At 41.5% G+C, this 23,976-nt stretch overlaps 1 protein-coding gene across 1 annotated transcript in view; it reads left to right on the top strand.

Annotated features, from left to right (window-relative positions):
• The window catches only part of LOC143275439 (rho guanine nucleotide exchange factor 7-like), a 102,720-nt gene extending 86,068 nt beyond the window's left edge, over positions 1–16,652 (top strand). The window contains exons 18-20 of the mRNA XM_076579538.1: positions 13,984–14,056; positions 15,632–15,686; positions 16,397–16,652. Coding sequence (XP_076435653.1) covers positions 13,984–14,056; positions 15,632–15,686; positions 16,397–16,561 — 293 coding nt within the window. The 3' untranslated portion in view covers positions 16,562–16,652. The remainder of the gene's footprint in view (positions 1–13,983; positions 14,057–15,631; positions 15,687–16,396) is intronic.
• Positions 16,653–23,976: the final 7,324 nt, after the last annotated feature.

The raw sequence follows: 23,976 nt of genomic DNA, 5'->3' as shown, positions 1-23,976 counted from the left end.
AACGTACATAAGCCCCAACACACACACACACGCACACACACACACACACACATTACCCTTCACCCCTCCACCACCTCCTCCACTCACTCATTTCTAGGCTACGTATCGCAGCTTCCACAGCACACACATGCACACGCACGCACACACACACACACACACACACACACACACACACACACTTGTACAAGCACACACAAAATGAATGACAAATAGTAATACTGAAATCAAGTTGATATATTCCCCCAAAAAAAATGTTAACGGTAAGATGTGGGATCCGAACTTGTATAATACAAACTCCTCCTATTTGATTGGGGAAAAAAGACGGGCGCCATAGCCGAATGGTTAAAGCGAAGGGGGTTCAGGCACTGGCAGGTCTGCACATATGTTGACCTGGGAGATTGTAAAAATCTCCACCCTTTACCCACCCGGCGCCGTCACCGTGATTCGAACCCGGGACCCTCAGATCGAAAGTCCAATGCTTTAACCATTCGGCTATGGTGCCCGTCAATCAACAAACATCTGTCCTGCTCTTCCTTTTGCTGTGACTGATTGCGGTTGAAATGCTTCCACTTTACAAATCGATTTTATGCCAGAGGTGTGTTTTGGTTTTGTTTCGTTTCGTTTTTGTTTTGTTTTGTTTTAAATCCTTTCTCTTCTGAGGGGGGAAAAAAAATTGGGAAAATTCCTGTCAAAAAGTCTTCAGTCTGATCCTGTAAGGATGTTTGGAGAAGTTCCTTTGAAAAGTCTTTTTTTTTTTTTTTTAAAGCCCTTGCCGCCGCCCCCTCCCCCTCCCCTCCCCCACCTGCTTTACAGAGAAGCATGCTCCATGCAAAGTTGTTGTTGGTAAAGACATGGAGTTCATTTCATGAACTTGTTGTGTCATCGTTTCATTTTGATGATGTGCGGCTTCATTTTTTTTTTTTTTTTTTTACTTCAGAGTGCATTCCGGTATGTCTTGACTGTCCCGGTTGTTGTTTTTTTTTTTTGTTTTTGTTGTTGTTGTTCAGTTGTAGAATGAGGACATGCTATGTTGCCAAAGTACTCCTTGTTGTAGAATGTACGTACAGAGGTTGTCTTTGAAGAGACACACAGAGAGTGTGTGTGTGTGTGTGTGCGTGCGTGCGTTTGAGTACGTGCGCACAGGTGTACCTGTGCGTGTTGATTCAGTCCATTTATGTTTCCATGCTCGCTTTTGATGAGAAATGCATATCATTCATTGGTTGTTGTCGTTGACGACGACAACACGCTTACCTGTGTCGTTGTTTGTCGCGCGTTGGCGTTTGGCTGTGTACTGTCAGACATTGAGAAACTTGAAGCAGGCAGTTGGTGGTGTTGTTGTTGTTTGTTTGAGAAAAATGAGGGTGTTCAGAATTAGAGATGATGTCTGTCATCTTTGTTGTTTTGTTTTGTTTTTGTTTTTGCGGGGGGGGGGGGGGGGGAGTGATGGGTAATAGAATGAAGAAAAAAAAACAAGACAAGAAACAAGAAGAAAAAGAGGGGGGGGGGGCAGGGGGGGGGGGACCCAAAAAATTAATGAAGCATTTCTTTTGGGAAGTTTCTTTTCACACACACACACACACACACACACACAAACATGCACGCATACACTCTCTCTCTCTCTCTCTCTCTTTCTTTCTCTCTCTCTCTCTCTCTCTCTCTCTCTCTCTCTCTCTCTCTCTCTCCATGCCCCAACCTTCTCACCACCACCCCCAAACCCCTCCACCCCCCTCCACACACACACACAAACACACACACACACACACACACACACACACACACTTTCGCTCACACACATCTCTCTCTCTCTCTCTCTCTCTCTCTCTCTCTCTCTCTCTCTCACACACACACACACACACACACACACACACACACACACACATAAAATTGTTATTGAAAATCTTTAGATTTTTAATGCTACAAAATCTCATGCAGTGTCGCTTTTTTTTTTCTTTTTTCTTTTTGCTTTTTGTTTTTTTTTTGGTCCACTATACTGTAGCAGTTTGTGCTGTATGATGAGATCATGCCGGTGACAGACTTTGTATTTTGTGTGTTATTATTTTCATTGTAAATTTATATGAATTTAAAATGTTTGTTTTGTTTTTTCTTGCCTGTTGTATATACGGTGGTTGTAGAATGATGACATGTTTTGGCCAGGAACTGTTCGGTTTTACCTCTCGGCACCAGTTGTTGTTGTTGTTGTTGTTATTATAATTATTGGAATTACAGGATCTTTAACGTGCGTATTTGATCTTCTGCGTACCGCATACACGCGAAGGGGGTTCAGGCACTAAGCAGGTCTGCACGTACGTTGACCTGGGAGATGGTAAAAATCTCCACCCTTTACCCACCAGGCGCCGTTACCGAGATTCGAACCCAGGACCCTCAGATTGAAAGTCCAGCACTTTAACCATTCGGTTATTTCAGCAGTGGGTCAAATCAGCGAGGGCCATAGGGGGGGGTGTGGACAGAATTTGTGGACCTGACATGGAATTTCCAAAGCAAGGGGTATAAGGTTGTGTGTGTAGACGGAATTTGTGGACCGGACATGGAATTTCCAAAGCAAGGGCTATAAGGTTGTGTGTGTAGACAGAATTTGTGGACCGGACATGGAATTTCCAAAGCAAGGGCTATAAATAAGGTTGTGTGTGTAGACAGAATTTGTGGACCGGACATGGAATTTCCAAAGCAAGGGCTATAAGGTTGTGTGTGTAGACAGAATTTGTGGACCGGACATGGAATTTCCAAAGCAAGGGCTATAAGGTTGTGTGTGTAGACAGAATTTGTGGACCGGACATGGAATTTCCAAAGCAAGGGCTATAAGGTTGTGTGTGTAGACAGACTTTGTGGACCGGACATGGAATTAAACAAAAGCTGAAGGTTTTAGAGTTGGATGTCAGACACATCGGGGAGTGAATGAAGCAAGACTAGATAGAAGAATTCCGTACAGTACAGTCATTAAGTCTAGTCTGAACTTACAAAGAGATTTTTGCCTGTCCTCACAGGCAAGACCTTTCTTCCTCTTAACCATTTGATGATGATGATGGTATGGATACTTAGCTAGCGCCTATCCTCGGTCGGAGACCAAGCCTGAAGCCCCTTTACAGAATGGGGAGTCAGTTTTGCGCAGCAGGCTGCCTACCTGGGTAGAGCCGACTGACGGTTGCCATTGGGCCGCTCATCATTCGTTTCCCCGTGTCATGTCCAAGAAACTAATGTCCACCTTCCATTCCCACCCCCAGCAAAATAATAATAATAATGGTACTTATATAGCGCTGAATCTTGTGCATAGACAAATCTAAGCGCTTTCGCACCAGTCATTCTCACGCACACATAACTCTAAAACTGGAGAAACTAAAGACAAGGAAGAGGCAGGGAAGGGAGGCTATTTTTGGGAAGAGGTGGGTTTTAAGGCCAGACTTGAAAGAGCTGAGTGTGGAGACTTGACGAAGCGAAAGAGGAAGTTCATTCCAATTGCAAGGTCCAGAGACAGAGAAAGAACGGCGGCCAAAACAAAAAGGCTTTGGTTTTATTTTCCAATTATACAAACATAGCATTGGTGGAAATAAATCAGATCATGATTTAACCCTCCACTCTCTGCACTTCACACTCATGCTACGCTGTCTCGTTTCTCCTAGGTTTTCAACAGTCGAGGGGTTAAAAAAACCTAAATGGGGTTAAAACCTGTATACATGCTGAAATGGTCCACGCTGGGCGTTGTCAATCTAGGCAGTGTTTTTTGACTCACTTGTGTAAACAAAGTGAGTCTATGTTTTAACCCGGTGTTCAGTTGTCTGTGTGGGTGTGTGTGTCCGTGTGTCCTTGGTAAACTTTAACATTGACATTTTCTCTGCAAATACTTTGTCAGTTGACACCAAATTTGGCATTAAAATAGGAAAAATTCAGTTCTTTCCAGTCATCTTGTTTAAAACAATATTGCACCTCTGGGATGGGCACAGAAAAAAAAAGAAAAAAAGAAGAAGCCTAATTATATGCAAACTGCATTTACTGTTATATTTATATTTTTTGTATTCTCTAAACTTGGCACTTTGACCTCTTATTCTGACACAACAACAAGAGGAGTCATTATTATCATTTTCTGTTCAAACAAGAACTTCTTTTGCTAAGCATGGAATTTTTATTTATTTTGCAAACGTTTTGGTGCAGATAGTAAAAAAGGGAAATTACTCTGTAATTAATGCTAGGGGACTTAATTTATCACAAGTGAGTCTTGAAGGCCTTGCCTCTCTTGTTGGTTTTTGGTAGCGGGGTGACTTGAAGAAGAACTCTTTGTGTTTACTAGTAGTAGGTCTTTGTTTGATTCCATGTCACTACTGTTGTTTTGATGGTCGGGAGGGGAGGTGGGGGGGGGGGGTGTTGTTTTTTGATTTCCTTACTTACTTGGTGCAGGAAGATATGTTCTCCAGTGATTTGTGTGTGTGTGTGTGTGTGTCTTTTTTGTTTGTTGTTGTTGTTGTTGTTAAAAAAAAAAAAAGAAAGAAAAAAAAAAGTTTGTTTGTACTTACTGAGAACAACTACCACATTGTTTGAAACAAGAGTAGCGTTTTATTATGATGTTGTTTGAGTGATCGTATGTATGTGTGGGTGAGACAGAGATGGAGACAGAGAGAGAGAGGGGGTTGGGGGGGGGGGGGGGTGCATTTGAGCATAAAAGTGTGTGAGATGTGTTTCTGCAATTTAACCTATGATTATTATATGTGTGTACATGGATGGAGATTGTTAAATTTCATGAGTTTAGGTTCTCATTTTGAAATCATAACACACACACACACACATATATATATATGTATGAACATGTTTCTTGAATCATGTGTCATTGCCAGATAAGATTGACTGAAATAGACTGAAAAGGGTGGTTAAAAAACAAAAAAAAAAAAAAAAAACCCAAATTATTGCCATGTATATATACATACTGTGGTGTATGTGACTGGATGAACGAAATTGCTATGCCTGTGTTTGAAAGAGAGAGAGAGAGAGAGAGGGAGGGGGGCTGAGAGAATGAAATAGAAAGAGAGTTGTAATTTCAGTGTACATGATTCTTTTTCCACACCCAGGATTGTTAAGTTTGTTCCACGAGTAAAAAAAAAAAAAAAAATTAATTATAAGCATGATCGTTTTGTCAATAAGCCAATCAGTGAAAGCGATTCTGCTGCTGCAAAACAATAACAGTAATAATGATGATGATGATGATATTGATATTAAATAATGATGACAATAAAAAAACATTTTAAAATGAGTCCCGGATTTTTCTGTGTGTTATTGTTGTGATGTGGAGGGGTGGGGAGGGAGGTGGGGGGAGTAGGGGGGGCCGGGGGGGGGGGGGGGGGGTTGATGAACAGAAGAACAAGATGATTTGTAGATAGGCATACCCTTCCTTTCCTCCACCCCAGTCACACACACACACACTCTCTTCTCTCTGTCTGTCTCTGTCTCTCTCTCTCTCTCTCTCTCTCTCAACTGTGCACATGGCCAGGGGCGCACGCACAAACACACACACACACTTGTGTGTCCACATAACACACACACACACACACACACACACACACACACACACACACACTGATAGAATTGTTGTCTGGGGATTGAAAAAAAAATTTTTTTTTTAAAGGGAGAAACTAAGGGAGAATTTTTCAGAAGTGATGTGTAACTATATCTGTATAATGTTGTTGGGGTTTTTGGGGGGTCTTCATGTTTGCTTATAGAGAGAACAAGTGTTTATATCAGTGTTCTCTTCATGATTATTTGATATTGCTGAATCGATTTTTATTGTATTTGTTTGTTTGTTGTTGCGTTTGTTTATTTATTTGTTTATTTGATTCTGCTCAACTTATTTTAGTTACGTCAGTGTTTTCTTTATGATTATTTGATGTTGTTTAATCTTTTTTTCTTTCTTTTTTTTTTTAAATTGTATTTCTTTGTTGTTGTGTTGTGTTAGTTGTTGTTTATTTTGAGTCTGCTTAAACTTATTTTAGTTGGGTTTTTTTTTTAGTTTTACTTTTATTTTTTTCAGTAATGGAAGGCGTTGTCGAGGGGTTTTTTTGTTGTTGTTTTTTGTGTGTGTGGACAAATCATGGGCCTGTGTTGGTGTGTGTATTTGCTGCTTAGTACTGGTCGGTTCTGCACTGTTCAGTTTCTGTACTGAGTGTATTTTTATTTCTTTTTCTTTTTTTTAAAGAAGAAAAAAGAAATGAAATTGAATTCCTTGATTTTGATCAGTGCCACCTGGTGAATGCCGTTGCTTTTACTTCGTTTTCCGTTCTGCACCTCTGCCGTTGTTGTTGTGCGTTCAGCATACTTGTGTCTGGAGTCTTATTCTGTGGGGTTTTTTTTTGGGGGGGGGGTTTCAGGTGGGAGTTGTTTTTGTGTGTTTGTTGTTGTTTTTTGGTTCAGTTTTTTTTTGTGTGTGACAGTGTCGAGAAATATTTAAGGAGGGAAGAGCAGTTTGAATTGTTTAAATCGTGCACTTGGCCTCCACTCCCATGTAGCTAGCCGTTTCCTGTATTCAGTGAGGTCAAGGTCAGTCCCTGCTAGGGGGGGCGGGGGGGGGGGGGCTATAGCGACCAGGACTGACTGTTGTTGATGAACGCACACACTCTCCCTCAGCTGGGTTTGTCACCACCATCGTTTGTTTATTGGGGTCACACACTTTTGTGGAAATTTCTTTGATATGATTATTAATTAATTAATTAACGGGTTGAAGCTCCGGTGTTGGAACTGCATGATGATGGCAAACAGAATAAGTTTGAAAGATTCTCTCTCTCTCTCTCTCTCTCTCTCTCTGTGTGTGTGTGTGTTTCTGAGTGTGTGTCGCTCTCTCTCTCTCTCTCTCTCTTTCTCTCCCTCCCTCTCTCTCTCTCTTTCTCTCTGATGACATCTCTCTCTCTCTCTCTCTCTCTCTCTCTCTCTGACTCACTGTCCTATCCATCTGTTAATCTTAGTGAGTGGGGGGAGGGAGGGGGTGCTGTCAAGTGTGTGTGTGTGTGCGTGCGTGTGTGTGTGTGTGTATATGTTTGTGTGTGTGTGCGCGTGCACGCGAGCGTCTGTGTGAGTATGCACGTGTGTGTGCACAGGTGTGGGTGTGTGTGTGTGCGGGGTGGGTGGGGGGGGCGGGATTTTCTTCATTATGTATACCCTTCTGCATGAAAACCTTTTCCTTTATGTGTGTGCTATTTGTAATAGATGTAGATTAGCGAGGACAGATTGGAAGAATAGGCTATGCCTAAAAATCTTAATCCTTGAATGAAAACGTTTTGAGTTCTGAGTTCTCTCTCTCTCTCTCTCTCTCTCTCTCTGAGTTCTGAGTTCTCTCTGTTTCTTTCCTCCCCTCCCCTGTCCCCTCTCCTCTCACCCACCCTCCTTGTCAGGCTGGGGTTTGATTGGCTAGCAGACGACGGACTGGTTAGCGAGACGTCTTAATACCGAGTTGCCGCAAACTTTGGCCAAAACAGAGCAAACGAGTAGGCCTAGTTTGTGTGGGGGATACTGTGTTATGTGGACTGTGCCTTGTTGTGGGTTTGTATCAGTGTTGTTGTCTTTTTTTTTCTTTTTTTTTACTCACTTGTGTAAACAAAGTGAGTCTATGTTTTAACCCGGTGTTCGGTTGTCTGTGTGTGTGTGTGTGTCCGTGTGTCTGTGTGTCCGTGGTAAACTTGAACATTGACATTTTCTCTGCCAATACTTTGTCAGTTGACACCAAATTAGGCATAAAAATAGGTAAAATTGAGTTCTTTCCAGTCATCTTGTTTAAAACAATATTGCACCTCTGGGATGGGCACAAAAAAAATAAAAAATGAAGCCTAATTATACGTAAACTGCATTTACTGTTATATGTATATTTTTTGTATTCTCTCAGCTTGGCACTTTGATCTGATATTCTGACCCAACAACAAGAGCAGTCATTATTATCCTTTTTTGTTCAAACAGGAACTTCTTTTGCTAAGCATGGAATTTTTTTATTTTATTTTGCAAACGTTTTGGTGCAGATAGTAAAAAAGGGAAATTACTCTGTAATTAATGCTAGGGGACTTAATTTATCACAAGCGAGTCTTGAAGGCCTTGCCTCTCTTGTTTGTAGACGTGAAAGCTTTGTGTTGACGCGGTTAAGCGTTTGTATGGTGTGACGGTCCTGAAACAGCCATGTGCGGGTCGGCTGGGTCTATAATTCAGCGAGAATAAGAATAAGGGGCTAGTTTTGTATCAGTATACAGAGTATGTGGTAAGTATGCTTAGAGTATGGTACATTTCCTATACTGAAGACAGCTTTTAAGCAAATCAGTTTTTTTGTTGTTGTTTTTTTTTAAATTAGCGCTCAGTTAGTTATCGTGAGAAGTGTTGTGCATTGTCTTTTTTTTGTGTGTGTGTGGGGGGGTCATTTGTGGTGTTGTGGTGGTTAATATTGCCATCACAAGTAGCTTTTCTCCCTACGACTCCTCGCACCCAGAATAGCGCACTCTGCTTGGCTGATAACAAAATCACTTGTACAGCGCGTGATGGAATTTTACTTTCGGAGAATGCTATTCCATTCCTTCGTCCGAATACATTTTGTGTAGGTATGCACGAGCATTCCTTCGTCCGGAGAGAGTTAAAACATCAAAACTACAACAACAACGAGAACTGACAAGCTAACGAATAAAAACAAACGAAACCAAATACCACTAGAAAAACCATGTTTGGGGGATTGGGGTGGGAGAGAAATTTGTGAGCCTGTTTTGACAGGTTAGTTGTTTTTTGGGTGAGCAACAAAGTCGGCATGAATTGTTGTTTTGGATGTTGTCGTCGTCGTCATTGTTGTTGTTGGTGGTGGTGGTGGTGGTGGTGGTGTTGTTCCCCATCAGTGTTGTGGTCATATTTTCTTACTCTGTGTACTGCCTGTGGATCTTGTAGCTGTTATAATAAGCATGACGTGGATTTCAGCATGATTGTTGCGTGTGTGACGTGTCGTGTTTGATGAAACCTTGCATGGGGTATTGGGTGTGTAAGAGTGTGTGTAAGTGTGTCACTGTGTGTGTGTGTGTGTGTGTGTGTCTCACTGTGTATGTGTGCATTTGATGCTGGAGATGTTTGTTATGTTGTGCGTATAGACACACAGTGAAATAGGCGTGTGGAGTAACCTGCATGGTGTTGAGAGACACAGCGTAGCTATAGGTGCCTGCAGAGTGGTTCTAGTGCATGCATTCATTCGCTCAATTTCTCATTGATTCTCTCTGTCTCCTCTGTCTCTATCCACTCTCTCTCTCTCTCCCTCTCTCTCTCTCAGTCTCTCTCTTTCTACTCTCTGTCTCTCTACTCTCTCCCTGTCTTTTTCTTTCCCTCTCTGTCTCTCTTTCTCTTCATGCTTCTCCTCTTTCCCTCTCTCTCTGTTTGTGTGCGAGTGTGTATGTGTGTGTGTTAGTGTCATTTTGTGTGTGTGTGTGTGTGTGTTTGTGTACGTGTGTGTGTGTTTACACGCATGTCTAAACTCTCATGAAATGATGTAGATGATAATGTTCTGGGAATTATGCCCTTCAGCAAGCTTTGAGTGAGTGAGTGAGTGAATTATTGATAATCAGTGATAGTGGTGAATTGAAAATATCAATGATAACGATGAATTGATTATGATACTGTTGCATTGATTATAACAGTGGTGAATGGATGTTGAGAGCAGTGATGCCGTTGAATTGATGTGATGGTAGTTAAACAGTTTTATTGCTCACGCTTAACCCTTTGAGCCCTGAGTTCCTGAGCAATTTTAACCCTTCTGCCTGAGCTCCTAAGCCAAAATTTGCAAATAATTGGTATTTAATGTGTTACGGCAGATATAAAAAGAGTGCCCTGACCACCGCTTTACCGGTGGTAGAGAAAAATGACATAATGCCTAGCCACCGGTTGAGCGGTGCGTAAACACTTGTGTCGTGTTTTGTTATTGGTTGACTTATATTGAAATCGATTTTTTTTATCCAAAGCACATGCACAAAACACAGTGAAAAGGCGCGGTGGCCATGTTGGTACTACGTTCGCTGACGTCAGAATATTACGGTTTTTCTGATTGGCTCTTCAATATAAGTCAACCAATAGCAAAACACGACACAAGTGTTTACGCACCGCTCCACCGGTGGCTAGGCATCATGTCGTTTTTCTCTACCACCGGTAAAGCGGTGGTCAGAGCTCAAAGGGTTAACAGTTTCAACAGTGTTGGCGTACAATTTTTTTTCTCTCTCACCTCTCTCTTCGTCCATCCTCTGCCATCAGAATTATTTATAGACGTTCGTTATTTCAAATTTGAGCATCTGTCTTCAGTTCAAAAGGAGGAATGTATAATGTATTATCATGGTTCAGATTTCTGTTTGTTTTTGGTTCTACTTCTGATCAAGATCTTTGTTGTTGTTGGTTGGTATATGGCTTGACCGTGTCTGTTGTTTGTGGTGTTATTCTTAAAGTCGTTTAATTAAGGTGTTTGAATTATGATACTAGGTTTGTGCATTTGGATGCGTTTTTAAATCTACTGTTTTGGGTACGGTTTCAGTGTTTGTTCACTGTCAGAAAGTGGGGGTTTTTTTGTTTTTGTTTTTTTAATGTGGTTGGTTTGTTTGTTTGTTTTTTGTTGTTTTTTGTTTGTTTGTTTGTTTTTTGTTGTTGTTTTTATTTTCAGCTCAGTACTGTGATCTGTTTTCGTGGTGTTGTGATGGGTGTTTTTTTGTTGTTGTGAAAATATTCATTCTTATTTTCCAAGGCAAGTTCATGGTAAGCATTATCCTGTCTTTCAGAAAAAGGAATTGGTGATTGAACAAATTTTGCATTTATTTGTTTGTTTGTTTGCTTAATTGTTTTATGTTATGTAATCATTTCTATAGTTTATTTCGTTTATTTATTCGTACATTTGTGTGTTTTGTTGTTGTTGTTTTGGTTGTTGGTGTTTGTTTGTTTGGTTTTGTTTTTTGTTGTTTTTTCATTATTTATCTATTCATTGATCGGTTTGGTCACTTGCGTACTTTTATGTATGATCCTTTATACATCACTTTATGGTTCGTGAGTATCTAAATGGGTTGTGTTATTTATGCTTTTCTGATGATAAGATTCTGTTATGTTGTGAGTTGTTTTTTTTAGTTGTGTCCTGTCATCATTGTTACGGACGTTGCTGTCACGGTTGCCACTTATTGTTGAGTGTAATCTGCAGTGGTTCAGCTTGTCTGTGATTTGATTTTATCTGGCTTCCTTGGCTTGATTTTTTTGTTTTGCAAACTCTTTGCAAAATAAATGGAAAAAATATTATTTAGTGCGATGAGCTGTGGGTGGATTCATTTATATAATAATATATAAAAATGGCTTTCTTTATCTTTTTTTTTTTTGTTATTATTATTGGGTTTTATCCAAAGCACTTCAGCAAAGTTTTAAGGCTGTACTTATTTTCTGTTGGTTTTTTTTTTTTAAGAGTAATCTGCAGTGAATGAATTCATTTATAGCTGAATGGTATGTTATAAATCCGTTTGGTTGAATTTTGTCCCAGGTACTTTTGGGGGGGGGGAGGGGGGCAGCTGGGGGGGGGGGGGGGGGGGGGGGGGGGGGGGGGGGGGGGGGAAGAGGTGGGGGGGGGCGGCTGGCAGTGATGGGGAGATAAGAATTGGGGGAGGGAGGAAGAGGGAGAAGGGAAAGTTGAGGGAATGACGGACCAGCATAAAACAACACACCCCCACCCTCCCCCTTTTTTTTTTTTTTTTTTTTTTTTTTTTTAAACAAGATGTTTTAGTGTTTCATTTATCGGTGGAAGAGATGAACAGTGAGAGGAACGGAAACAGCGGTGTGGGTGGGAACCGAGAGACAGGGGAGGTAATCAGGGTAGGGGGGGGGGAAGGGGAGTTGGGGGGGGGGGGGGGGTTGGGAGTGTGCAGTGAGACAGTGATTGCGAAAGTCTCACCAAAAAGAGGAACTGGTTAGGGAGAGAAAGAATCCTTTGATTTAAAAAAAAAAAAAAAAAAACAGAATAATCAAACAAATATATATATATATATATATATATATATATATATATATATATCTGTAAAATGATGAAACAGGGGTAAAAACTCAATAAAAAAAATTAAAAAAAATAAAAAACAATCAGCCTTGGGCTGGGATGAAGGAGCGATCTTCACAGTGCCGGCTTTGCTTAGCGTTAACTCATTCAGCCCTGCACGCGAGCATCGTTAAGGTGTTGAAATTTTCATTTCATTAAAACACTTTTCCGCCCTCCTGCTTATGCGTAAAGTGCAAGCAAAAAGGGAACTAGTTTCTACAGTGTTTCCGGCTGAGTACACACGAGTGTCTTTATTTGAAGGAAAAACTGGTTGATTTCAGTATATATTTTAATTTCTTTGCCTCTTCTTCTTTGGTCGTGGGCTGCACCTCCCACATTCACTCATGTGTACATGAGTTGGCTTTTACATGTATGACCGTTTTTACCCTGCCATGTAGGCAGCCATACTCTTGTTTTTGGAGGGGTGTGTGCATGCTGGGTATGTTCTTGTTTCCATAACCCACCAAACGCTGACATGGATTACAGGATCTTTAACGTGCAGTATTTGATCTTCTGCTTGCGGTGTACACACAAAGGGGGTTCAGGCACTAAAGCAGGTCTGCACATTACGTTGACCTGGGGAGATCGGGAAACAAAATCTCCACCCTTTACTCCACCAGGCGCCATTACCGAGATTATAACCCCGGGACCCTCAGATTGGAAGTCCAACGCTTTAACCACTCGGCTATTGAGCCCGTCTCTCCGCATCAAAACGTCAGGGAAGCCTTGCGAGGCTGTGAGCTCCCTAGGGTTGAAGGGGTTAAGGATGGGCGCAATAGCCGAGTGGTTAAAGCGTTGGACTTCCAAACTGAGGGTCCCGGGTTCGAATCATGGTGACGGCGCCTGGTGGGTAAAGGGTGGAGATTTTTCCGATCTCCCAGGTCAACGTAATGTGCATACCTGCTAGTGCCTGAACCCCCTTCGTGTGAATATGCAAGCAGAAGATCAAATACTGCACGTTAAAGATCCTATAATCCATGTCAGCGTTAGGTGGGTTATGGAAATAAGAACATAACCCAGCATGCACACCCCTGAAAACGGAGTATGGCTCCTACATAGCAGGGTAAAAACGGTCATACACGTAAAAGCCCACTCGTGTGCATTCGAGTGAACGCAGAAGAAGAAGGGGTTAAGAACTTGCTCCGTGGTCATTACAAAATGATGAGGCTAGGAGAGCAGTGGGTTAACTGACTCAGTACGGCCAGTCCTCTCTTCTCCTCTACACAGACACCTCGGATGTCCAGTGGGTGTCTGAATGACCCAACCTTTAGCTTCCATCGTCAGAATTGTGGTATTCTTTGTCAACATTCGCCTCTTCAGTATAAGAGCTTGCAATATTTTGATGGTGGTAACTGGGGTGAAACGCTGTTAACATCGTCTCTTTCGCCGTTCGTATGGAGAGAGTTAATAAACACTAAAAGAGTGGTAACTGTCTCCATGGGTAGCCTAAAAGGAGCATTTACCTGAAAATTGTGTCCCTTGTTCGTGGAGAGAGTTACCCACTCCATATTGTTTATTTCTCCTTGGTCTGTTCAGTTCACGCAAAGTTGGGGGAGGCGGGGGGGGAGGGTTGGGGAGGGGGGGTGGGTTCTTCACCTGAAGCAGTGAAGCAAAATTCTTCAGAACTGGCAAAGATACCTGCCGAGGCAGTCCAGAGAGTCTTGCCTGGGATCACTGCAGGTTACACGACATGCTACTTATTATTGTGGTGTTTTGGTGATGGTGGTGTTGTTGTGTTTGTCATTATCATACTGTCATTGGGGCAGTATTTGTTACTTCTTGTTGTTGTTTTTTTTGTTTGTTGTTTTTTGTTGTGGCTTATGGGTGGTTTTTCTTTCTTTCCTTCCTTTCTTTTCTTTTCTTTTTTTTTTTTTCTTTCTTTTTTTTTTTTTTTTTCCTCCCCCTTCCCCTTTCTTCTTCTGGCCTCGGTCGTACAGACGTGTTAAACCACCCCAGTCTTCTAGTGCCGGAGGATGAGAAGATTTTGAACCCGGATGATCTGGAGGAAAAGTGAGTACATACGCACTGTGTGTGTGTGTGTGTGTTTGGTTGGTGTTTGTGTGTGTGTGTTTCAAGACTTTGTGTTTGTGTGTGTTTTTTGCTTGTGTGTTTATGAGTGTGTGTATGTGTGTGTTATTATTTGTGTGTGTGTGTTGTTGTTGTTGTTGTTGTTTTTGTTTTTTTTGGTGTGTGTGTATGTTAGCTTGTGTGTTTGTGAGTGTGTATATATGTGTTCATGAATGTGTGTATGCATTTGTGAGTGTGTGTGTATGAGTGGGAGTGTGCACATGTGTGTGTGTGTGTGTGGTTGTTGTTTGTGTGTGTGTGTGTGTGTGTTTCAAGACTGTGTGTTTGTGTTGTGTGTTCATGAGTGTGTGTATGTGTGTGTTATTATTTGTGTGTGTGTGTGTTGTTGTGTTTTTTGTTGTTTTTTTGGTGTGTGTGTATGTTAGCTTGTGTGTTTGTGAGTGTGTATATATGTGTTTATGAATGTGTGTATGCATTTGTGAGTGTGTGTGTGTGAGTGGGAGTGTGCACACGTGTGTGTGTGTGTGGTTGTTGTGTGTGTGTGTGTGTGTTTCAAGACTGTGTGTTTGTGTTGTGTGTTTGCTTGTGTGTATGTGTGTGTTATTATTTGTGTGTGTGTGTTATTGTTGATAATTTTTTTAGGTGTGTGTGTGTGTGTTAGCTTGTGTGTTTGTGAGTGTGTATATATGTGTTTATGAATGTGTGTATGCATTTGTGAGTGTGTGTGTGTGAGAGGGAGTGTGTGTGTGTGTTTGTGAGAGAGAGAGAGAGAGAGTGAGTGGGTGGTGGAAACTAAGAGGTTGCACTGATCGTCTATTTTCAGTTAACCTATGATCAGATTTTCTTGTTCTTTTTTCCCTTTTGCCTCAAATTTTCAGTGTACCATCATGGACATGCACGCACTTCTGTGTGTGTGTGTGTGTGTGCGTGCGTGCCTGTGTGTGTGTGTGTGTAACACTCTTGTACGGATAGAGGTACATAAAGTCCTGTGGTTCCTTTGTTCGTGCTTTGTCAGACCATTTGTTCTACAGAAGATCAAGGTGTGAAGGAACCCAGATGAAAACGTTAACACGTTGTTTCTTTCAAACTCAAAAAGATGTACAATGTGACTGATTGCTGGTATGATTTTTTTTTGGAATTGTTCTTACAGTTTTTATAACAATTGTTCTTATGATTTGATAGTGTGTGTATGTGTGTGTGTGTGTGTGTGTGGTTTTTGCTTGAGTAATGTTGGTACACAGTTGATGATGATGATGATGATAATGATGATGATGTGACAGTGGTGTTGATGATAATAAGTAATGTTGTTGTCGTTGTTGTTATGTTTATTCTGCTGTTCCTCCTCCTGTTGTTGTTGATGTTTATTGATTATTGATGTTGATTCATCAACTGCCCAGGGTCATGTTTACTCTGTTGTTCCTCCTCCTGTTGTTGTTGATGTTGATTGATTATTGACGTTGATTCATCAACTGCCCAGGGTCATGTTTACTGTGTTGTTCCTCCTCCTGTTGTTGTTGATGTTTATTGATCATTGATGTTGATTCATCAACTGTTCAGGACCCTGGTGGACACGGTCTACTCCCTCAAGGACAAAGTCCGTCAGCTGGAACAGGTAAAGGTGTAAGGGGTGTAGTAGTCTTCGGTTTAACGTCTTCTTCCACTTTAAGTGATGTTAGACGGGGGGGGAAAAGGGGGGGGTGGGGGTGGAGGGCGGAGCGTGGTGGTGGGAACGGTATTGGGCAGAGGGTGAAGAATGATGTGTGCGTATGTGTGTGTGTGTGTGTGGTGGAGGAAAGATACAGAGCATTGGAAAAAAATAAGACATTAAAAGGGGAGACATAGGCATAATGTAGAAGGAAACGCTAACATCAAACAGCTGTAACAACTGTAACAAATGTCCAATGGGACTATGCAGCAAACCTTCTGCAATAGCAGATAACATCTCGAAATTGTCAAAAATTGTGTAAGGGGTGTGTGTGGGTGTGCGCGCGTGTGTGTGTATGTGTGTGAGTGTGTGTAGGGTGGGGGACAGGGATGTGTGTGTGTGAGGGTGCATGCGTGTTGTTTGGGTTTTTTTTGGTTTTTTTATACTTATTATTTGTCATTATTCTGAAATTTTATTGTTGTTATTGTTACTGTTATTTCGCTGCAGGGGACAGTGAAAACTGTACAAAACACACAAGTCATTACTTTTCGTTGTTCTTTTACTTTAATTGTTGTGAATGTTATTAACTATTTTTTAGGGTAATAATGATAGTACACACTTACCATTCATGTAATTATGACCACCACCACCACCCCCACCCCCCTCACCGCCAACAGGAGCAGCGACGGCTGCGTCAGGACCTGGACGAGGAGCGGAGGGCCCGTGTCCAGCTGGAGTCGGCCTTCCGTCACACCACCGCTGCCGCCTCGGCGCGGTTCCCAGCCTCCGCAGCCGCCGGCGCCGCCATCGATGTCGCCCGCGACAACACGCCCCCCACCTGACAGTTACCCCTGCCTCTGCGCCCCAGCAAGCCTTGCAGCGCCCCCGCCACTCAGCACGGTACGTCGTCTTCATCGTCTCACGCCGCCACCACCACCGCACCACCACCACCACCACCATGCGTCATGTTTGAGGGTGTGGTGTGTTTGTGTCGGCTTGGCCGCCCCCCTCCCCCCCACCCCCCCACCCCCCGCCCCCCTCCCTCCCCTTGTGAGGGTTTTTTTTTTTTTTTTTTGAGAGGGAGGAACGGTTTTTTGCGGTTTGACCAGCCTTTCGTTTGTTTGGGGGGGGGTTGTTAAGGGTTTTTTTTTTGGTTTTTTTCTTTTCTTTTTTTTTTTTTTTTCCGTTGTTGTTTTTTTAGTCTAGTTGTTTTGTGGGTTTGGCGAGGGTTTTTTTTTCGGGGGGGGGGGGGGGGGGGGGGACAGCGTTGTTTTAGGGTCTGCCGCAGGTTAATGAGAGTTAGTGTTGTTATAGGCTTTTTTTTCTTTACATGTTGATGAGACATAGGCAGGCAGGCTTCGTTACAGGTCAACGAGACTTGTACAACATTGTGTTAGGCTTCGTGAAAGGTTAACGAGACTCATGCAACATTGTTATTGGCATCATCATTACAGGTTTAACTACACTTGGACAACGTTGGGTGTGTTAGGCTTTGTTACAGGTTTTCATCAAGTTAGCTATACTTTTACACAGCATTGTATTAGGCTTTATGAAAAGAACAAACAAACAAGAGATTATGATTTTTTTTTTTATCCTTTCATCCACAAAATTTGCTCGTAAACTTTGTCTTTTGTAACAGTGCAAAGGAGAAGACTGTCGGATCTTGCTGTGCTTGCTTACATGATTCTGAAAAACAGATGCAGCGTTCCTTCACACTAGTTGATGATTGAAACAGAAGCTGACGCTGGCTGGGTGATTTAAAACAGAGGCTGATGCTGGCTGGATGATTTAAAACAGAGGCTGAAGCTAGCTGGATGATTTAAACAGAAGCTGACGCCGGCTGGATGATTTTAAACAGAAGCTGATGCTAGCTGGATGATTTAAACAGAACCTGTTGCTCGCTGGATGATTTTAAACAGAAGCTGACGCCGGCTGGATAATTTTAAACAGAAGCTGACGCCGGCTGGATGATTTAAACAGAAGCTGACGCTGGCTGGATGATTTAAACTAGCTGGATGATTTAAACAGAAGCTGTTGCTAGCTGGATGATTTAAACAGAAGCTGATGCTAGCTGGATGATTTAAACAGAAGCTGACGCTAGCTGGATGATTTAAACAGAAGCTGATGCCAGCTGGATGATTTAAACAGAAGCTGATGCTTGCTGGATGATTTAAACAGAAGCTGACGCTAGCTGGATGATTTAAACAGAAGTTGTTGCTAGCTGGATGATTTAAACAGAAGCTGATGCTAGCTGGATGATTTAAATTAAACAGAAGCTGACGCTTTCTTCACTACGGCTGGTCATGTGAAGAGTTTTTGGCAAACCAGGCTGGTGGACTAATAACCGTTCCTTCCTCCGAAAAACGGGGGTAGGGGGTTTTGGGGGGAGGGAGGGGGTGGAGAAAAAAAAGGAAAAAAAAAAATGTGAGACGAGGAAGGTGTGTGCTGGGCTGGGCCTCAAGTCATTGCTGCGAAACGTTTTGGGTGCAGAGGTAGAAGGTCAGAGGTCGACTCAAGAGACAGTGAGAGAGAGAGTATGAAAGAGACTTGAGTGAGTGAGAGAGAGGGGGGGGGGGGGGAGATAGATTCAGCAACTTTTTTTTTTTTTTTTTTTTTTTTTTTTTTTTTAATAAATTTCAGATATGTTTATTGCTTGGAGATGAAAAAAACAAACAATAACTTTATCATTTGTGCAAATTTGTTGAATGAATCAGCCTATGTTTTTGTGTGTGTGTTGGGTTGGGGTTGTTTTTTTTTGTTTTGTTTTGTTTTGTTTAGTTTGTTCAGTGCAGAGAGACATTGACTCAAATCTTCACTTACGTTCAGATAGATGTATAGTTATCTCCCTGCAGCCCGAATTTCACAAAGTGAAGCCTGTTGTTGTGACAAAAAGAAGAGAGTGACAGGAGAGGACTGGGCCCCCTCACCTTCCTATTGCTAAACCCTAGAGACAGTGGGTTTGAATCCCTCCACTGCCCTGATGATGTCGGTAAAACAGGCAATGGGAGCTTTTACTTTTTTTTTTTTTTTGTTTTGTTTTGTTTTCAGTCCAAACAACAAAATGCTCTTGTCTTTCCATGTCTTTTAGTTTTACAATTATACACCAGTTTTGTAATGAAATCAAGAGTTGTCTTCCATTAAGTTTCATGTGCTATTTTCCAGTTTTTTGGGTGTTTTTTTTGTTTGTTTGTTTGTTTTTTTTTGTTTTGTTTCAGTCTTTTTCTTGTGTGTGTGTGTGTGTGTCATTTGTTTGTGTTGTTGTTGTTGTTGTTATTTTGCATGAATACAAGATTGGGTTTCACCATAGAACTTGAATGCTGTCAGCAGATTTTTTGTGAATTTGTATGCAAATCCTAATGTCATTTCTCACCCCTCTCACCCCCGCCACCCCACCCCTCTTTTTTTTGGGTGGGGGGGGGGGAGGGAGGGGGTGCGGGTGGCCTTTGGGATGGAGGTGGGGGGCAGGGGAGGGGAGGGAGGGAGGGAGGGGGAACTGTGTGGGTGGTGGGATGGCACTGTATATAAAGATACATATGATACAAATCCATTTTTGGTTCTTGGATCCTGCTGACGATGATTACTTGATGTGCTTTCTTGGACTTTTTTTTTTCTTTTCTTTCTTTGTTTTTTTTGGGGGGGGGTTGTTTTTGTTTTTTCTCTGTCTTTTTTTCTTTCTTTCGTTTTTGTTTTTTGTTTTTTTGTCTTTTTTTTTTTTAGGGTTGGGCTGTGTAGAGGTGGGGGGGGGGATTTAAAAAAAAAAAGGGGGCATTGGTCCCTTTTTCTTGCATCTATAGTAGTAGAGCATTTGTTTTTTGTTGTTGGTGTTTGTTTTTTTACTTTCTCATATCCTGCAAAATCCCTTGTCTCTAGAGTTGAATTTGTTTTTGTTTTTTGGGGTTTTTTTTTCAATCCTTGCAAAATCCTCTGTCTCTCACACATGTGATTCCTATGTCTGTTTCACACACACACACACACATGTATGCATACACATATGTCTACGCACGCACGTAAGAGCAGAGAAGTATCAGCAGAAGCCACAGTGGTAGTTTTGAGCCAGTTGTCCCTTTCTGTACAGTATTCTGACAATCAGGAGTCATGAAACACAATTAATTTATACACACACACATATATATATATATATATATATATATATACATGAATATGATTATAATGGCTGTAATTTTGTTGTTGGAAAAAAAGAAATGAAATTCTGCCCAAGGTCACAGTTGTTTGAATAAATGTCAGTTCACCTCAGAGTGTGGAGGGGTTTTGTGAAACTACCTGTCACACATACTGGTGTTTGTAGAGACAGTTTGTTCATGTATTAATTTTCACATTTTGAATGTTACCGTTTAAAATGTAGGAGAGGGAAGTGGGGGGGGGGGGGGGTTGAGTTGTGAGAAGGAGGAGGGTAACAAAGATGAATATTTGAAAAAAAAAAAAAAATTGAAGTACAATTGCAGAAAATTACTAATTGGACTATGAAAATGGGAAGTCGTTGATTTAACAAGAGAAACAACTGATATTGAATGCAAGCAGTCAGTCAAAAACATCCAACGTTCCCAGTTAATTTGTGATGACACACAGAATGTTTCATCAGATCACAGTCAAAAAATTACATGCTTTAGCTGTCGTATCACAGAAACAAATGAACATGATATTAGGGCAATATCTAGACGGTAATGAATTTGATTTTGATAATAGTCTGAAAATTAAACTTCAAACTGGTCTGGGAATACAGTTCACTTCTTTTTTGGCGCCTGGAATTTGTGCTGTCTGTATGCTGTCTGAACCTTATTTCACCTCCCTCTCTGTTGTTCCGGTCTGGGGCGCAGGCTGCCATCAGTGGCTTCATGGCGCCAGGTATATTTCTTGGCTGCCCTCTTTTCCTTTTTCCCCCTGCAGGTTCCAGGTGAGGGCTGGCTTGCCTTGTGACGCTGGATGCAGGTTTGTGCAGCACATTTGTATTTGTATTTGTATTTCTTTTTATCACAACAGATTTCTCTGTGTGAAACTCGGGCTGCTCTCCCCAGGGAGAGCGCGTCGCTACACTACAGTGCCACCCATTTTTTTTGTATTTTTTCCTGCATGCAGTTTTATTTGTTTTTCCTATCAATGTGGATTTTTCTACAGAATTTTGCCAGGAACAACCCTTTTGTTGCCGTGGGTTCTTTTATGTGCGCTAAGTGCATGCTGCACACGGGACCTCGGTTTATCGTCTCATCCGAATGACTTAGCGTCCAGACCACCACTCAAGGTCTAGTGGAGGGGGAGAAAATATCAGCGGCTGAACCGTGATTCGAACCAGCGCGCTCAGATTCTCTCGCTTCCTAGGCAGACGCGTTACCTCTAGGCCATCACTCCACATGGCCAGTCCATCTCCAGCGTCCTAGGAGGATCTCTTGTTCTGCAGGAGTTTGGTGGTTTACTGTCCCTGTCACACACGTACTGGTGATTTGTGGATTTGATCTTCTGCAGGCTGCTGTCTGTCTGTCTTGTTCGTTCATTACGGTTCTTCGTTTGTGATTCTGTCTGGCCAGTGAGTCCTTCTGAGGGTGGCTGTATTCAGTGTGAATTCATTTCTTCTTCTCCTACGGCTTCAGCGTTTCTTTTCAGCAGTGTTTCTCAACAGCGTCAGTGTTTCTCTTAGGCTTCGGTGTTTCCCTACAACTTCAGTGTTTTTTCTGAAGCTTCAGTATTTCCCTACAACGTCAGTGTTTCTCTGCTGCTTCAGTTTCTCTACAACATCTGTAGCTTCAACATCTCTTTACAACATCAGTGTTTCTCTGTAGCTTCAATGTTTCTTTACAACATCAGTGTTTCTCTATAGCTTCAATGTTTCTTTACAACATCAGTGTTTCTCTGTAGCTTCAATGTTTCTTTACAACATAGTGTTTTTCTGTAGCTTCAATGTTTCTTTACAACATCAGTGTTTCTCTATAGCTTCAATGTTTCTTTACAGCGTCAGTGTTTGACTGTAGCTTCAATGTTTCTTTACAACATCAGTGTTTCTCTGTAGCTTCAATGTTTCTTTACAACATCAGTGTTTCTCTATAGCTTCAATGTTTCTTTACAACATCAGTGTTTCTCTGTAGCTTCAACGTTTCTTTACAACATCAGTGTTTCTCTGTAGTTTCAATGTTTCTTTACAGCATCAGTGTTTCTCTATAGCTTCAATGTTTCTTTACATCAGTGTTTCTCTGTAGCTTCAATGTTTCTTTACAGCATCAGTGTTTCTCTATAGCTTCAATGTTTCTTTACATCAGTGTTTCTCTGTAGCTTCAACGTTTCTTTACAGCATCAGTGTTTCTCAGTAGAATCAGTGTTTCTTTACAACATCAGTGTTTCTCTATAGCTTCAATGTTTCTTTACAGCATCAGTGTTTGACTGTAGCTTCAACGTTTCTTTACAACATCAGTGTTTCTCTGTAGCTTCAATGTTTCTCTACAACATCAGTGTTTCTCTATAGCTTCAATGTTTCTTTACAACATCAGTGTTTGACTGTAGCTTCAACGTTTCTTTACAACATCAGTGTTTCTCTGTAGTTTCAATGTTTCTTTACAACATCAGTGTTTCTCTGTAGCTTCAACGTTTCTTTACAACATCAGTGTTTCTCTGTAGCTTCAGTGTTTCTTTACAACATCAGTGTTTCTCTGTAGCTTCAACGTCTCTTTACAACATCAGTGTTTCTCTGTAGCTTCAATGTTTCTTTACAACATCAGTGTTTCTCTATAGCTTCAATGTTTCTTTACAACATCAGTGTTTCTCTATAGCTTCAACGTCTCTTTACAACATCAGTGTTTCTCTGTAGCTTCAATGTTTCTTTACAACATCAGTCTTTCACTGTAGGTTCAATGTTCCTCTAAAGCTTCAATGTTTCCCTGCAACATCATCAGTGATTCTCTCTACAGCTTCAGTGTTTCTCTACCGCAGTGGTTTTGAACTGCTGGCCACAAGGGGAGAGGGGAGGGGCAGGGGGGGAAGATACCTTACTTTTGCCTTGGCGTTGCACAAACTGATTGCCGTGTCGTGCTCTTTATCATGCAGGGCATTGGGGTGTCTCTGAGCTGCTGTTTGGTATTCAGTTGGTTTGTTTGTTTTTTTTTTTGTTTTTGGTGTTGGTTTTTTGTGTGTGTTTTTTTTACATCATTGACGTGATTCAGATGAAACTAAAGGAAATATAGAGGGGAGAGCTTGTAGAGGAGGGGGAGAGGTAGAGAGCAAATTGTGCTTTGTATTTCTTCTTCTTTTTTTTTTTTTTTTTTTTTTTTTTCTTTTTTTTTAAGTTCTCTCCTGTGTTTTCTTTCCTCAATTTTTTTTTTAATATCAAATTTACACAACTCTTGCTTCTGTTCAACAACAACAACAACCAAAAATTTGCAACATGATGATTTTTGTGGGGGGGTTTTTTTTCCGCCTTTCTGATTGGATAGGTGTTGTGCAATGTGGACGAGTTTCTTTTTTTTTTTTTTTTTTTTTTTTTTTTTTTTTTTCATTCTTTGTGTATGTGTGTGTGTGCGGCAAAATTTAGAAGGAAAATCACAGGTGTACTGTTTTTTACACTGTCGTTCAAACTGTTGCCTTTTTTTTTTTTTTTTAACTCCTCTCTCAACAGAGCACCCAGATTGGAGATGGTTATTGCCTTCAGCTGGGCTGTAAATGTAATTTGGTCCTTCCCTGTTTATCATTCATCACTCTTTTCACCTAATACCACCGATTTTTACTTGGTGTGTGTGTTTTTGAGTGTATGTTAAGTTTGTGTGTGGATAACTGCTCACGCCATTGGCGATGGAATCCACCAAGGTGTAACCAAGGGAGATCACCTTACCTCAAGTTCACAGAACAAAGGAACAACAAGCCAGTGACCCTGGTAACCCACCGAAGCTGTTTGTGTTGCGTGTTGTGTGTGTGTGTGTGTGTGTGGTAATGTGTGGTAATGTATCCTTCACCAGCTGACGATTCTCTGGCTGAGGTTCTGGTGGTCTTGGGGGACAGCAAGTGTGTTTGGAAATCTGTGGCCATTAATTTGTTTAATTCACCATCAGGGCCAGCTGTGGGCTTTGTCTTTTGTATGCGTCTCCACCACGGATAGTGATTGTTGATCGTTATAAGTTTGTGTGTGTGACCACTGATGATGATAGTTGATCACTGTGTGTGTGTGTGTTACGTTGGGTTACGCTGCTGGTCAGGCATCTGCTTGGCAGATGTGGTGTAGCGTATATGGATTCGTCCGAACGCAGTGACGCCTCCTTGAGCT

Source organism: Babylonia areolata, chromosome 30, assembly GCF_041734735.1.
Source record: "Babylonia areolata isolate BAREFJ2019XMU chromosome 30, ASM4173473v1, whole genome shotgun sequence".
In the NCBI taxonomy this organism is placed as follows: domain Eukaryota; kingdom Metazoa; phylum Mollusca; class Gastropoda; order Neogastropoda; family Buccinidae; genus Babylonia; species Babylonia areolata.
The sequence above is the reverse complement of the archived record's forward strand: the minus strand, read 5'-3'. Positions and strand labels throughout refer to the sequence as shown.